This window comes from Eriocheir sinensis, chromosome 8 (genome assembly GCF_024679095.1).
Source record: "Eriocheir sinensis breed Jianghai 21 chromosome 8, ASM2467909v1, whole genome shotgun sequence".
Classification (NCBI taxonomy): Eukaryota; Metazoa; Arthropoda; class Malacostraca; order Decapoda; family Varunidae; genus Eriocheir; species Eriocheir sinensis.
The window spans coordinates 22,217,811-22,232,246 of record NC_066516.1 but is presented as its reverse complement, the minus strand read 5'-3'; the positions used below and the strand labels follow the sequence as shown (position 1 = coordinate 22,232,246).

Here is a 14,436-nt window from a genome sequence, read left to right as displayed (position 1 = left end):
TTGACTTACTCAATAGCTGCTCTGTAAGTACTGATGGCAGAGGGAATGTCATTCTCCAACAAGTAGATCTTGGCAAGCGAGGCAAAGGTCTGGTGGTGTTTGTTTTGTTCTAAGGCATAAATAAGCTGCTCTCTTGCTCCTTCGTGGTCCTTCAAGTGCATGTAACAAATACCTGAATAAAAAGTGAAAAATTAAAAATCCCTTTTAGTCCCTTACATAAATGTCATATTTAGTTTCATAAATAGCTAGAACTATGATGCTACTTTTGTTACATAAATCAGAATGCAGGATCAAGGGAAATGACCAAAACTGACTATAGGAAAGAAGACAATCCAAGGACAGCAAAGTTGCTCCTATAAGGAAGACAGATTATCTAAAATCATAATCTAATTGAGAGTGAAGTTCCTTGGTCCTTCCTCAGTGAATAGGTAAATAACCAGTGAAGGTACAAAAGGAGGTCATTTACAGGAGAGCCACAGGAGGGATGGAGATGTACAGTTAGTAAGTGCAGAAGAGCAGTGAGCATGAAAAGTAGAAAAAAAGGGAAGCAACATTACAACAAACTTTAAGGGGAGGCGACAGTAAAAAATGAATGTTTTTGACACGGAGATCAAAATTTAGGTTTTATCAGTTTTGTTACCCTTAAAATGCTCCCAGTTTTCTGTGAACATAGCGTGTTGATATCTCATTTCCTTTTATCTTTAATATGGTTTTGTTTAAGTTCATTTAAAGAGCCCTGCCACTCATGAATCTGAAGAATTTTGAAGCATTTTATTTTTTTATTTTTTTAGTATTTTATTATATGGACCATAATATGTCAATAATAAGCTTCATGATATAATAAGCATCAAGATATGTCAATAATAAGCTTCAAGATTTGTGTCCTGAGGACATCAACTCTTGGTGTTTTTATCAAAGGGCTCTTGCTCAGGGTGACACCACACAGCCACTCTGTAAAACCACTCTACCTGAGTAACATACCCTCTGATAAGCAGAAAGACATCAAGAGGATTTACATCGATCTCACCAAGACAGAGCTGCTTGAGAGATGCCTAAAGGGTGGAACCTAGAATCTCAATGAAAGCATACATGCTAAATTGTGGGCTAAATGCAGCAAGACAGTGAACTAAACAGCTGTGACAACTATGAACCACAATTTTGTTTACTTGAATTCCAGCCTTCTCATTCATCTTGGGTTTGGTGCCTCTCAACAGACTGTTGCAGGATTATAGATTCAAGTCAAAAAGAAAACCACAAAGGAGACAACTAAAAGGGCACAAAGAAGGAAAGACAGCCAGCATTACGAGGTAGGAGGCTTCTGAAACCTGACAACAGTGAGGAGGGTGGTGCCCTCTGAAACACACCTGCAAGTGTATAATATCTTATTTATAAAATAAGAGGGGACCAGGTGCCAAATAGGTCTGAATATCATATATAATAAACACTGGCTGGTAGTTTATATGAAATGTGAAATTCTAAAGATTTAGCTCGGCACTCACCCAGATTGTGGTGAAGCTCCCAGTCTGGCTTGTCCAGCTTCATTTCTGCCTGCAGGTATGCTTCCACTGCTAATCGGTGCCTTCCCAATAGGAATCTATAAATTGAGAATATTAAGATTCATCATTATTATAATCCTGTATAGACTGTGGGGAGGAAATTTATATATAGTCCAATGAATTCATGTTTGTTGAAACACCTTTTCCTTGAATGCCTGTGTATTATTTTGTGCTAGAAAGATATTATCCTCTTACCAACCACTTTATTACTTACAAACCCCAATACTGTTGCCTTCCCTGTACTCTCAAACTCTCACTCATTTGATTTATTTTTCTATTCACATTCTTACATTAACTGAAACACATACATAACTCACTTAATCCAATATCACACTTCATTCACACAATCCTTGAACCTTTACACCTACATCTACTGATGTTTCTCATGCCATGTCACCAAAACTATAGTCGGTTCAGCCAAATCGTGCACTGGCAACCTGCTGTCACGCAGCGTGTCCGATTACATGGATAATATATAATAGCCTATGTGGAAACAGTCATCAGTTTCAATAGTATGCAGGAAACAATAACGTATACCATCTATTATGGTTGATTTTGAGTTATAAATTATTAGTACTGTTGCAAACAGCTGATAAAGCCTGCTAATTTCTCATGGCGGACAGTACCAAGGACGTTTAATAATTATAATAAGTGATCTTTTGAATTAACATAACAGCTGTTTGTGACAGTACTAAAGATTTTTAACTCAAAATCGACTATAATTGATGATATTTGTTAATGTTGCCTGCATATTATTGATAATGACAACCGTTTCCTATGCGTAGGCTATCATACATTATCCACGAAATCGGGCATACCGTGTGACGGAAGCGCACGATAATACACACCTCAGACTTGGATGAACCGACTATAGACATTCATCCTTTCCTCTTAATCAACACTTTCTCACAACTCTGTCCATACAAACCCAAATCTCATTCCCTTCCCTATTCTTCAATTTTCTTGCATGTCCATATTCAGGTCCTGCTCAATTTTGAGTCTTCTCCACCTTCCACTGCTCCATCACTTGTTTTCTCCATCCCTTTTAGTATGACCATAACACCTTAGAATACAAAATACCTCCCCTTCATAAAGTGACTCCAATTGCATTTAGGAAATACTAAGCAAAAATCTAAGAGGAAGCTGCAGTACTAACAATGCTCGGGCCATCTGTTTGATGTTCTCCACACTGCTGGGGTTGAGGATGTTACACAGTTGAAAAAGCTCAAAGGACTCCTGAATCTTCCCTTCTTGCCTTAGTATCAGACCCTATAAATAATGAATATATAGATAAATAAATAAAGAAATATATAAATGAATGAGGAAAGAAAACTTTTACTGTGAATATTCTGAAAAAGGTATTTATCGTCAACTTCAAAGCATTTATCATGACAAACTTTCTTTAACTGCATTATGTTACATAAGTAAGTTTGTCCAATAAATTCATGGTGAAAGCTTATATTCATGTTACCAAAATCTTATACACAAAAGTACAATGTAATATAGTTTTCATGAATCACCAATGCCTAGATATGACCTGAAATTTCATTGGCATCTCAATTTTTTTTGTATCAAATTTTAAAATTTGCTGCTGTAAATATTCAAATACACATACAAGAACCACGAGAATAAAAAATAATACATGAAACAAACCTGGACGTAATTAGCATATTCACACATTCCCCGCGTCTCTTCCAGCTGCTCCCGAATCAATTGTTTGCAGATGTCAAACTCTTTCCGAACATAGTGCAGGTGAATTAACCAATTACGTCGTTCTACTGTCTGTAGCTCTGGTGCTGAAAGATGAATCATTAAAATGTATAATGTATAAATTATGAAACTCAATAAAGAAACTTTTAATACCACAGAGCTCTTATCTGAGGAATTTCAGAGGTAAATCAAATTATTATGAAACTTCTTGGAGTTGTAAGAGCCCTAATTCATAAAGAGATGATTGTGAAGAACAGGAATACCTGTATTGATATAATGCTTATTTTCATATAGGTACAAATTACATATATGCAATATGATTTAAAAAAAGTAAATGGTAAGTGTGAGGGGATTTACCATGTCCATAAAGATATTTGGACTATGTATGTTGGTAGGATATACATTTATGAATGAAGTGGTGAAGAAAATCTGGTAAAAAAAAACTCACACAAGAAGCACATAGGGTGGTGGTATGATACTGAAGAGAATAAGGAAAAAGTTATATGAGTTGTACTTGCAAGAAGTCCTCAGATGGCCCAGAGGGTAAGATATGGTGAGGAACTAAGTGAAAATAACACAACATAGGGATGGTGGGTAAAAAATAAAAAAATAAAAAAATAATAAAAAAAATAAAAAAAACTACATAAGAGTGAGTGAGTGAGTGTCAAAGAGCTCTGAACCTCTGCTTATGCTTGTTCAGTTCAGTAATCATGCAGGACACAAAATTCAAGACTTTTTCATTCTGTTACATACCTTTCCTAGGCCTTATTTTGGCTTTGATGGCAGAACCTGGGGGAGCTGTGGTTGTCATCCCATTGACATGTGACTCTGGGGTTTCTGCTACAGGATTCATGGGGGAGATTGGTGCTTCAGCCTGGAAATTTAGGTATGGGTAATTTAGGGTAACTGTAAGAACTAGTATATCATGTGCATCTGCATTAATTACAAACTATTAACTTGAGGGAAAAGGCACCGGATGTTACACACATTGTAGAGATCTAACTGAATGAAGATATTAATATCCAAGTGGGAGACAATAAAAAAGGTGTGGTGGGACAGGAAAGATAAACTTGAGAAGGAATGATCATCACAGTGAAAAGGATTAATGTAGAAAATGTGCACCTGAGAGAGTTTAACAGAAGCAATAAACGTAAATCTAACAAACGAGGCATTTCACTAGTATAAATCCCCTAAAACAAGGGGACAGCATGAGGCCAAATATCAAGAGATGCCGTCAAACATGACTAGACACCTACAAAAGAGTGATAAAGAAAAGTGACAATGTAATCTTTGTAATGACTAATATAGGATCATTAAAAAGTGAGTATAAAATATACACACAATACCACAAAGCAATCATCTGTGTTAATAAACTTTTTCCCTCATATCAGGTGTTTTGCTGTGCCTTTTTTCCCCTATCTTCATCTTGGTGTCCTACACAATGTAAACTACTGTCCCACAGCTATGGCATTTTTTAAATGGAACAAACACACATAAAAATGGTACAGAAGAACAGAATGGGTCCTCAAGCATTTAAGTGTACCTAAGAAACCTCATCATTTCCTCTTCCACGTCTGGTGTGCTTTCGTTTCCATTAAATAATTTTCTACAGTTATCTTTCACATACCTTTCATAAAAAAACAAAGGAAGGTAATAAAGTTAAGTCATTTGGTAACAATGCATCAGCAGAGAGAAGATACTTTTAAACTTACACATGTAAGGATTTGATAAATGATTGGAGTGAAGAACTCTTCACAAGGAAAGTTGGAAGTCCCAAAGAAATAGCAGGGCATGAAACCGAAAAGGAAAAAATAGTACTGAATACCCATGGGTCTTTGGAATGTAATTTGAGTGAAATCTATAGACATGTTGTTGTGTTGGTTAGTTGATATTAATGGCTAGACTCTAGCCATTAGTGCCCACCTAACCGATCGATACAGCACCACGTCTATTGATTTTGCTCAAATTCCATTTCAAAGACCCATGGGTGTTCAATACTTTTTTTCTGCTGAATGTATGGTATAGACTAAGAACTAGTGCAATGACCTTATTGCTCTTCCCTGGGTTTGTTATTTCTTTCCTACACTAAAACTGGGTTATTTCTATCAGCAACTGTTGAAAAGTTTTATGTTAAAGAGACCTTTCTTCAACTTGTACATTAAATTAACAATATTAGTCATAAGGCCATTACAACCAAGTCCTGCATGGGACACACTGCCTATATAAGAATTCAAGTGTGGAATAAATAGAGTAAAATCAGTGAACTTTAGAGACAGAATCAGTGGCTGTATATGGAAGAGCCAAGGCCAAGTTTGATATGGCAAATTTGTTAATGTTTCAAAATAATTACATATTAGTGTATATTTGATATGTGCCATATGTAAGCAGTAAATTAAGGTGACAGTTGCTTTGGCTTTAATTTGCATCTATGGTCTTAATGTATCTATTGTTATACATAACAGTACCTTGAATTTGTTATTGTTAAATTTCAAGTTGATCAGATTTTTTTTTAGGGGGAAAATTTTAATTTGCATCTGCTCCACTGTTTGGGCACCCTTTTCTTCTTTACTTGCCCATAGCATACTGTATTACCCTTCTAACAAATTTCCCTGTTATTTTTTTCAGTAAACTTTTCATTTACTTGCAAATTCTTTTTTAAAACAAATAGTTCTCTACATATTTTAACAATATGCAAAAAAATTACATTTTCAAAAAAAAATCAAAAGGACATTTTATTTCATAATATTTCATCTTATTAAAATTATGCAAAAAATCAATGAGTAGATGCCTTTTCTTATTTGTATATGTATGTACTTTTGGGAAAACGCAATTGAAGTTTTCTTTCCATATGCCACAAACCTGTTAGTATATGATTTTGTAGGGTTTGTTAACAACATACCAATGGAAAATATTGAGACACCTCCTTTCCCACAAATGACCTCTATTTTGGCCACTCTTCTAAACTCAATTTTATAGGGGCAATGATTTGCAGGCTTTTTACTCTCATTATCATAAAATTTTTTTCGGACCTTGAGATGCTTCCTCTTCTGGGGGGGGAGGGGGGGGGGGGACGACTGGGACCCCCTTTTTAAGGGCAGCATTTCCTTGAGGATGAGGACATCAAGACGTGCCATGCCTTATCACTGTCGCCAGATTTGATTAGAAATTCCCTTTTTTGCTGGTATGTACTAGTATGTTCCCTTTCTTGGGTTTGATTGGTGTTATTTTTCATTTTTCTAGAAGTAAGCCTTTTTCATACATTCATTGCCCCCAAACATCTTAATTAGTAAATGACACTTCAGTGAAATTCGAGTGGGCGAGACACACAAAGGTGCCAGTACGATTGCCAGATTCACAAGAATGCATTGTTTTTTGTTTTTTTTTCAATATTCATTAAAAATAGCAACACTCAATATTGACTTGCACCAAACACACTATGGCCTGCATGCCGCAACTACCTAGTGGGTATTAAAATAACTGCTAGCTATGGCCTTTTGAAAAAAAAAAAAAAAAAAAAAAAAAAAAAAAAAGGCCCTTAGATATCTTTACGGAAGATGGTGTTCTCAGGCAATAGCACTTAATTTCGTTGCTTTTTTTTCATACTTTATGGTGAATTCTCCCCTTAAAGAAGTTAATAAGCAAGTGATGACAGTATTTTAGAAGTTATTCCTATACTAAAGAGTTGTGCGAATATTTTAAAAGATAACAAAGTAGACCTGATAGGTTGTGGTTTATGAAATCTTATTTTAATAAGACAACTTCACAGGGTACTAGATTGATGAAATAATAACAGCTCCACAGGTTGGTAAAAACTAAAATGGTGTCATAATATGTATAGTGCAACTTCTTTTACTGGAGGACCTTTGTCCTCTGGTTATTTTATTGTTGCTGTTGAAATGCTTAACCCTGTTCAGTGTTAGAATGGGAACATAATAATGATGATGATTATAATAGTAATAATTACCTTGTGTGGATCAAGACGTTCTGGTAGAAGAATTACAATTGAACCACCAAAATCATTATTACTCATCCTCAACAAATGATGTGTATCCACTGGTTACAGTGGTTACAGCAGCAGGTCCAGCACCCCTTCCCTGCTACAGGTCTCACTCTCCAATAAAGCTGAACAACACATTACGTTGTGCTGGAAGGGTTTTACATAAACATTTACCTCACTGTATGATACATATTTGATTAAAGTGTAAGAGTCCACAAAGCTTATGTTCAATAATATGGAAATGTGTAGTATGTAGTTTAGTACACAAAGCAGAGAACTTAACATCCACTACTTTGGCAGACAAACTGGCACCAGTATATAATTTACTAGCTGCCTGGACTTGAAATCATTATAGTGCCAGACTGCCAGGCAGCAATATAGAGACCTCTGAGTATTATGTATTATACCCACATATTTGTAGAAACATTGCAAAACTATTATTATGGTAAGCTAAAATGCACTGCCTTAACAAAACCTAACACTTTATTGGGTGAAGCCTTAGGGCCTCAACAAATGTGAGACTCAACCAAACAAAAGGTTAGGTGGCAACCCAGTATTGATTAGTGTTCAGGTCCTGTGGCTGTTGCCTCTCAGGTTTTTTATAATATGGGAAGACCAATAAATGAATTTCATCATGAGCATATTAAAAATCTTAGTGTGGCAAACTAAAACAATCCTAAGTATGAGTCACAAATTCATTATTAATAGCTTCACTAACATAAAATTCTTTCCATAAGGAATACTGAGATTTACATTCAATAAATTCCTCAGTAAGTGACTACTTGACCTTTAATAAAAAAATTTTTTTAAATATCTGAAACATTTATAATGAAACTACGGCAATTATGACTGAATAAAACTACCAACAATCTTGTGGCATTCCTGGACACCAGTGGCACATAAAGGTGCCATGGTACCCTGTTTAAGAAATACAAATTTATCTCACTGTCTCCCTGCCACCCTAAACCTTTCCATTCAGCCCTACATCAACTTTACCAACTCATCATGTGCCCAAATCACCTTAATGTACTGATTCATGTCCCATCACTCTGCATTCAACAAGTTTTCTCTTCCATAACATTTCTTCTAGAAACATCCTCATTTCTCACTCACTGATATCTTGTTCATCCATATGCTCCTCAAAAGTATTTACTTTCTACTACACTTTTCATTACTATTGGGGCTCTTTCCATGTCTTGCTTCTTTAGTAAAGGTCAAATTTGGTAGAATTAAACTATTTCTGCGTCCCCTTTTTATTTCCATGCTCACACACACTTCTGTCTTGGGATTCTCTCCTGACCTGTCTTCCTTTCTGTGTTTTCATCTTCATCTCTTCTTTACTTCCATGTTCAAACAGAACTTTTCCAAAATAAACTCCAGGGTGTTGTCAACAGATCGTATTGAGTATCAGTTCAAGACAGGGATGCTTTAGCCTTTGTTTACCAACTTTATAGTGTCAGTGTAGCCTACCGCCATGTGTAAAGCACTTATTTCAAGACCAAAAGTCAAAGTAACCACACATTTAGAAATAACACCCATCTAACATCAAACAAAATAATACTAGAGATGCTAGAAAGCAAAATACAGTGATGAAGAAGATATTCAGGAGACAAAACATCTCATGTTGCCTTTAGTCAGTAGGGGTCAGTTCACACGATAGATACTGGCCAACATACATTTGGCACTCAGTTGTCAAATATACCATAAGTAGAAGCAAATATTGAAACCTACAAGCAATGGCTACATATATTTTTTACTGACCAGCAGATACCACGTTTGGACATTTGGCACCAAACAATAACTTTTATTCTGGAATTCTGAAATAGAAAAAAAGAACAGAGTTCAAAAGGAAAAGTACCTCTTTCAGTTTCTCTGGATGGCTGTGTGTCACTGCATGATTAGTCAATATCATTTATTACTTCACCCTCTCTTCTATCAAAAAATGTAGCCTGTTGTGCACAATAATGCCAACAAATAGTAGCCTACATTTGGAATATCCATAGCACCCATCTTATATAAAAGGATACACTGAGTAGCAAAAAATGGAGGAACTGACATTCATCTTGAAAGGTTCTGTATGTCTATGTGAGTTAGTTTTGTTCTCCTAATGGCAATTCAGCATTCAACTGGATTTCTAGCAACCTCTCTGTTTAGACCCAAAATCCAGAGGTCATTTTTCATAACTTCATCGTCAGTTTTCTGTCTACTTCTCCCATTTCTACTCTTAACAACCTCCTTACTCACCCTCCTCACTATACTACCCTCATCCATCCTCTCCTCATGCTCAACTATGGTAGATAAGAACCCCAGGACACAGGGCAGGTGTGACATTCATGTTACCACAGTTTATCTTCCCAAAGTCTCCATTTCACAACTAGCACAAAAGGGAGGATGAACAGCTGAGTGAGCTGCAGTGCTGCACACCAACTGCCCGGGCAAGAATTCGAATCTGGGCCCATGCCTCAGATCTCTCAAAATCTGAACCCATTTAGGCCTATCATTCAAAGATGTACATATCCATCTAACCATCATCGTCTGTGTGGCTAAGCCTACAAACATCTGAGTAATTTGTGTAGAAGAATGTAATTCTGCAAACTGACAAAAGACAACACATGATGAGCAAATCAAAACTTAAGCAAGAGAAAAGTTATGAAAAGGAATATTAAAAAGTTTGGGTAGGAGTCTGGGTGATAATAATGTATGATGAGAATGTGAAGAAAGTGTAAATGGAGAAGGCTGGGAGGGAATGGAACACTGACAATACAGGAAATAAGAAGATGGAAGATGCTAGAAATATTCTAAAGGTTAATGTATGTGCAAAACAGAATAACAACAGAAACTTGCTTGAAAAAGGTGGTGATAAGATGTATGTCCTACAGAAAAAGTAATTGCAAATCTTAAGTGTTGGAAAACTTTTAGTGAGTACCTAGTGATAACTAATTTTATATATCTCAAATTATGTAACAAATTCTGCATATATATTTATTTAGTAGACTTTTTTGAAGAGTTGGCAGGAGTCAACCTTCCACTCTTCTTTCACACACACAAGCAAAATTTATACTCAATCTAATTCAACAATAAAAATCTCTTACCATAATGCTAGTGTCCTTTTCTTGATAACATTTGGGGAATCCTGTAAGAACAAACAAAAAATATATTCATATGTGTGTGTGTGTGTGTGTGTGTGTGTGTGTGTGTGTGTGTGTAGCTTTACATGTATTAATTTGACTAGTTACTTATTTCCAAAATTTCATTATTTTTCTTCAAATATTTAGCTGCTTCATAATCATATATATCTAATCAATAATAAGATTTGAACTGAGATTTTTTCAAGACATTTTCATTATAAATCCTAATAAGGCAATCAAATGTTATCAAAATTCCTTGATGATTAAATGTCATGTAGCAGTTAATTGTTAGCATTAATAATAATTATAACTTGGCTCATAGTTCCATATACTACATAATATATGTTTCTCCAAATTCAAACACACTTTAAAGTTGCTAATACCAGTACCTAGGTACCTTGGACCCACACTATTTTGTTTCACTACTCAGTTATTTTACATGTCCTGTTTCCACTGAATTTTGTTATGAATGGCTCAAGCTTGTTCACCAGTTGTTGGGGCCGGGTAGGTAGTGTGATCACGGCCTACTCTACTGTTAAAAACTACCAAGAACCTATTACAGTAAAAGTAATGTGCCTCAGGAACATGTTTCTACCTAATGTTGGCCTAACCTGCTGCTCTTTCACTCCTAAATAGACTCTCCAAAGAGGTTCCTCCGCTGTCTGCCTTTAAACTGTTTATTTGGGTCACGTTACCATGGTAACTTGGTTTCGTTTGATGGCAAAGCTTCAATGGCTATTAAACAATTCAACTTTATCCCTTTAACAGTTTTGAGATAGTTGACTGCTGATACGATTCAAATATACAACCACGATACTTAAAGAAGCGTTCACAAAACACTTACCCGCCGAAAACTGAGGATTCCCTATGTAATATTATACCTGGCGTGTAAACAACCCACGAGTCCTCAAGTGTAAACGAGGATAGCCTTGGGGGTCCCCGCGAGCCTTCTGAAATGGATAGATCGAGGGTCAGTAGTATATCAACTAACAGTGTCAACAATCCATGTTACACAACTGTCATGATACCAACGACACTGACCTATGCGTGCTTGTCAGCAAACGCGTGTAATAAATTGATTACTTTTGGTGAGGTGGCCCGTGTGTCTGCATGCATGGTCTGACTATGGTAACAGGAGAGGTAAGGACCACCATGAGACGCACCTGACCCTAGAACTACCGCATGGACATTGTGCCTCTTTAAATGATCCGCGGGCGCCGCCTGCTGCCCTCTGTGTTGGCAGTGTTGCGTCTCCTCAGTGCTCACCACTCGCCTGTTTACAGTCGTCAGCAACACACGGGGGAAGTGCCATAGTGCCTCCCCACAGTGATATGTTCCTGAATATGTAGTTATCACATGTTTTACATTGGTGCAAAGCGTGTTTTGAGTATAGTGTAGTTACTTGTCTATCGGGAAATCATAAGTTCCAACCATAATGATGGAAAACCTTGATAAATATATAGATAATAGAAAAGAGGAAGATGCGGGTGTGAAACATGGGGTGCCAAGTGGGGCCCAGAGTGGCAGCGAGAAGAGGGAGGGGAAGAGTGAGGCTGAAGACACAGATAACCCCAAGAATAGCAGCTCCTCTATGATGCTGGGGTTGCTCGAGGAGTTCACGAAAATTTATTCAGATCGCCTCCAACGCGTAGAAGAGACAGCAAAGAACGAAGGGAAAGAATATTTACAGGTAAGTGAATTATGATTGTTAATATATTTTAAATATCGTATATGCTACAATATATAATAAATTTTCAATGTTGCTGATACACTAGGGAAAAAAATGTAACTACAGCGGGAATCAACTTGCTGACGTCAATAAGAAAAATGAGTGTTGTCTTATCAATGGGGGATAGATGACTGACATTGGGGAAGCTGAGGTGTGGGGGTGGTGGGGATGTGGGTAACCATCAGGGGAGATCAAATGTCCCTTTCCAGTGATCGACGCAGATACCTTGCGAATTTCCTTTGCTAATAGTGCCCCGTTTGTCAAATATTTTTCAGACTTTCTGGCTAGCAATATATATTACACTTGGTAAAGCCATTATATCAATTATATATACTCTTAATTAAATCATGAAAATTTTTTGACAACTTCACTGGACCATCATATAGTATATGAAGTACGAGTTTCTTTTGCATTTTCGCCTCTCCTAGGTTTTACTTAATATTACTATTTGCATCGTAGTTGTATTTCTTTGTTGTTATATCTTATGAAATTAGATACCCCGAGGGAAGAAGACGCTTCTTGCCAAGGCCAGGAGGCAGCGAAGGCCATTGACTAATGAGTTGTCTAGCGGGAGTTAAAGGGAGTGCACACAATCGTTTACATCATCAACAGCACTCCGAGACAACGAAGATAATATTTTAACTCCTCGTCTGACAGACCATGTACTCTGTCTCCAATCCCCTACCACTCGCCTGCCGAGGTCTATATTACTCTCTCTCTCTCTCTCTCTCTCTCTCTCTCTCTCTCTCTCTCTCTCTCTCTCTTCTTGTGGCATCCGTTCATTTTTTGTTTCATCTTTCACCTGGCCCTGTATAGAATATTATGTTATTTTGACTATGCATTCGCTCGAATTAAAACATTTCAAAACCGTATTGAAACTAAGTTAAGCAGCGTTTGAGAGAGAGAGAGAGAGAGAGAGAGAGAGAGAGAGAGAGAGAGAGAGAGAGAGGGGGGGGGGGGGATATATGAAAGCAAATACAACAACGAATTAGGAAGGTGCTTGCTACTAAACCCTCAAGCAAAATAATAACTATGTGATCATAAATGCCGTAGCTGGCTTGTAACTTGTACGTGTCGTGAAGTCTGGCTGCTGGCACTCTGTCAATTCTGTGGTTTAGGGAGTGACGTCACTTGTCCGGGGGTGCGGCGGTCGGGGAGGGGTGGTGGGTGGCAGACGCGGTGATCTGAGGGGCAGGGGGGATGGCAGCGCGACCCTAGCAGTGCCTTCCACGCCTCCCCCCCTCCCCCCTTTCCCCTCCCTGGGCCCGCTGCTCCATATGCCCCCACTAGTTAAATATCTTGGCAGTAGTCTGCTTGAATGCAGTCGTCTGTGTTAGTACGAGATATATTTGTAATTTGTTTGTTATATAATCATGGAAATGTAACTAACGGGCACCGTTAAAAAATAGTGAAAACCGATCATTAGAATATTATGCGCTAATACGTAGAATGCATCAACGAATGAAGGCCACGGTCTGGTAGCGTGGCAGTCCAATTAACCCCTGCGTCACCCTCTCCAGTCTCCCCACCCCATCAACCTCTCCCTTAACGATCCTCAATGCCTAAAGAAAGAAAAGGCAAAGAGAGTTCTGAGGGTGTGTGGTGTGGTAGTCCACCATCTCGTCTTCTCCCTCCGAAACGATGATCCTCTGCCTGATGCGGCGGTCGGAAAGAGAGGAAATAGAGAATACGCAATAATTCGAGGAATCCATGCAACGTCATCAAAATAGTGACTATTCTTACAGGAGTCTGGAAGAATAAAAATACAATAAAAGGAGTGTATAGGGGTGGGTATGTTCGCCTTTCTGTAAGCAAAACTTCAATGTTTAAACTCCTATTATTTAATACCGCAATGAAAAAGTGAGGTCTATTCAAATAAAGATGAAATATTCTTTATTCGACAATGTTATTTTTTATGCATCAGTTCAACTTACCATTGCAGGTCTTCTTTAATCTCTGATGTGAGTATGAGTGCTATAGTTGGCAAAGGTCCCGCGTGATTATGATAACACGAGTATCTTCCTGACCCTTATCACCCTTATGGGCCAAGTACCGTCATGCGGGAAAATCCACCTGCTAAATATACCCGACCTATTTATCCGGTGCACATCTAAATATATTCGACCTCCATAATGTAGTGTGCCGCTGGTGTGGGGAAACAGCAAAGGTGACGTGGCGGAGGGGTAATATAATAAGGAACGATTGAAATATAATGCACGCAACTAAGGCAGAGAGAGAGAGAGAGAGAGAGAGAGAGAGAGAGAGAGAGAGAGAGAGAGGCGACAAGCTGACTTCTTCCTCTGTTTGCACTATTTA

The 14,436-nt window shown here is 37.6% G+C and overlaps 2 protein-coding genes across 17 annotated transcripts in view; one reads left to right on the top strand and one right to left on the bottom strand.

Moving 5' to 3' along the window:
• LOC126995694 (Bardet-Biedl syndrome 4 protein-like) overlaps window positions 1–14,436 on the bottom strand; it is a 30,026-nt gene that overhangs the window by 9,547 nt on the left and 6,043 nt on the right. For 2 of the 8 annotated variants that reach the window (XM_050855495.1, XM_050855498.1), the window contains exons 2-9: window positions 11,236–11,341; window positions 10,356–10,396; window positions 7,231–7,410; window positions 4,020–4,140; window positions 3,210–3,352; window positions 2,713–2,825; window positions 1,500–1,594; window positions 10–172 (exon numbers count right to left, since the gene is read on the bottom strand). In XM_050855495.1, coding sequence (XP_050711452.1) covers window positions 10–172; window positions 1,500–1,594; window positions 2,713–2,825; window positions 3,210–3,352; window positions 4,020–4,140; window positions 7,231–7,296 — 701 coding nt within the window. In that variant the 5' untranslated portion in view covers window positions 7,297–7,410; window positions 10,356–10,396; window positions 11,236–11,341. Of the gene's footprint in view, window positions 1–9; window positions 173–1,499; window positions 1,595–2,712; window positions 2,826–3,209; window positions 3,353–4,019; window positions 4,141–7,230; window positions 7,411–10,355; window positions 10,397–11,002; window positions 11,075–11,235; window positions 11,342–14,436 lie in introns of those variants that run through there. The other 6 variants (XM_050855496.1, XM_050855499.1, XM_050855500.1 and 3 more) reach the window with 6 other exon arrangements.
• LOC126995693 (centrosome-associated protein CEP250-like) overlaps window positions 11,652–14,436 on the top strand; it is a 45,383-nt gene continuing 42,598 nt past the window's right edge. For all 9 annotated transcript variants that reach the window (XM_050855492.1, XM_050855488.1, XM_050855489.1 and 6 more), the window contains exon 1: window positions 11,652–12,081. In XM_050855492.1, the coding sequence (XP_050711449.1) occupies window positions 11,827–12,081 (255 nt within the window). In that variant the 5' untranslated portion in view covers window positions 11,652–11,826. The remainder of the gene's footprint in view (window positions 12,082–14,436) is intronic.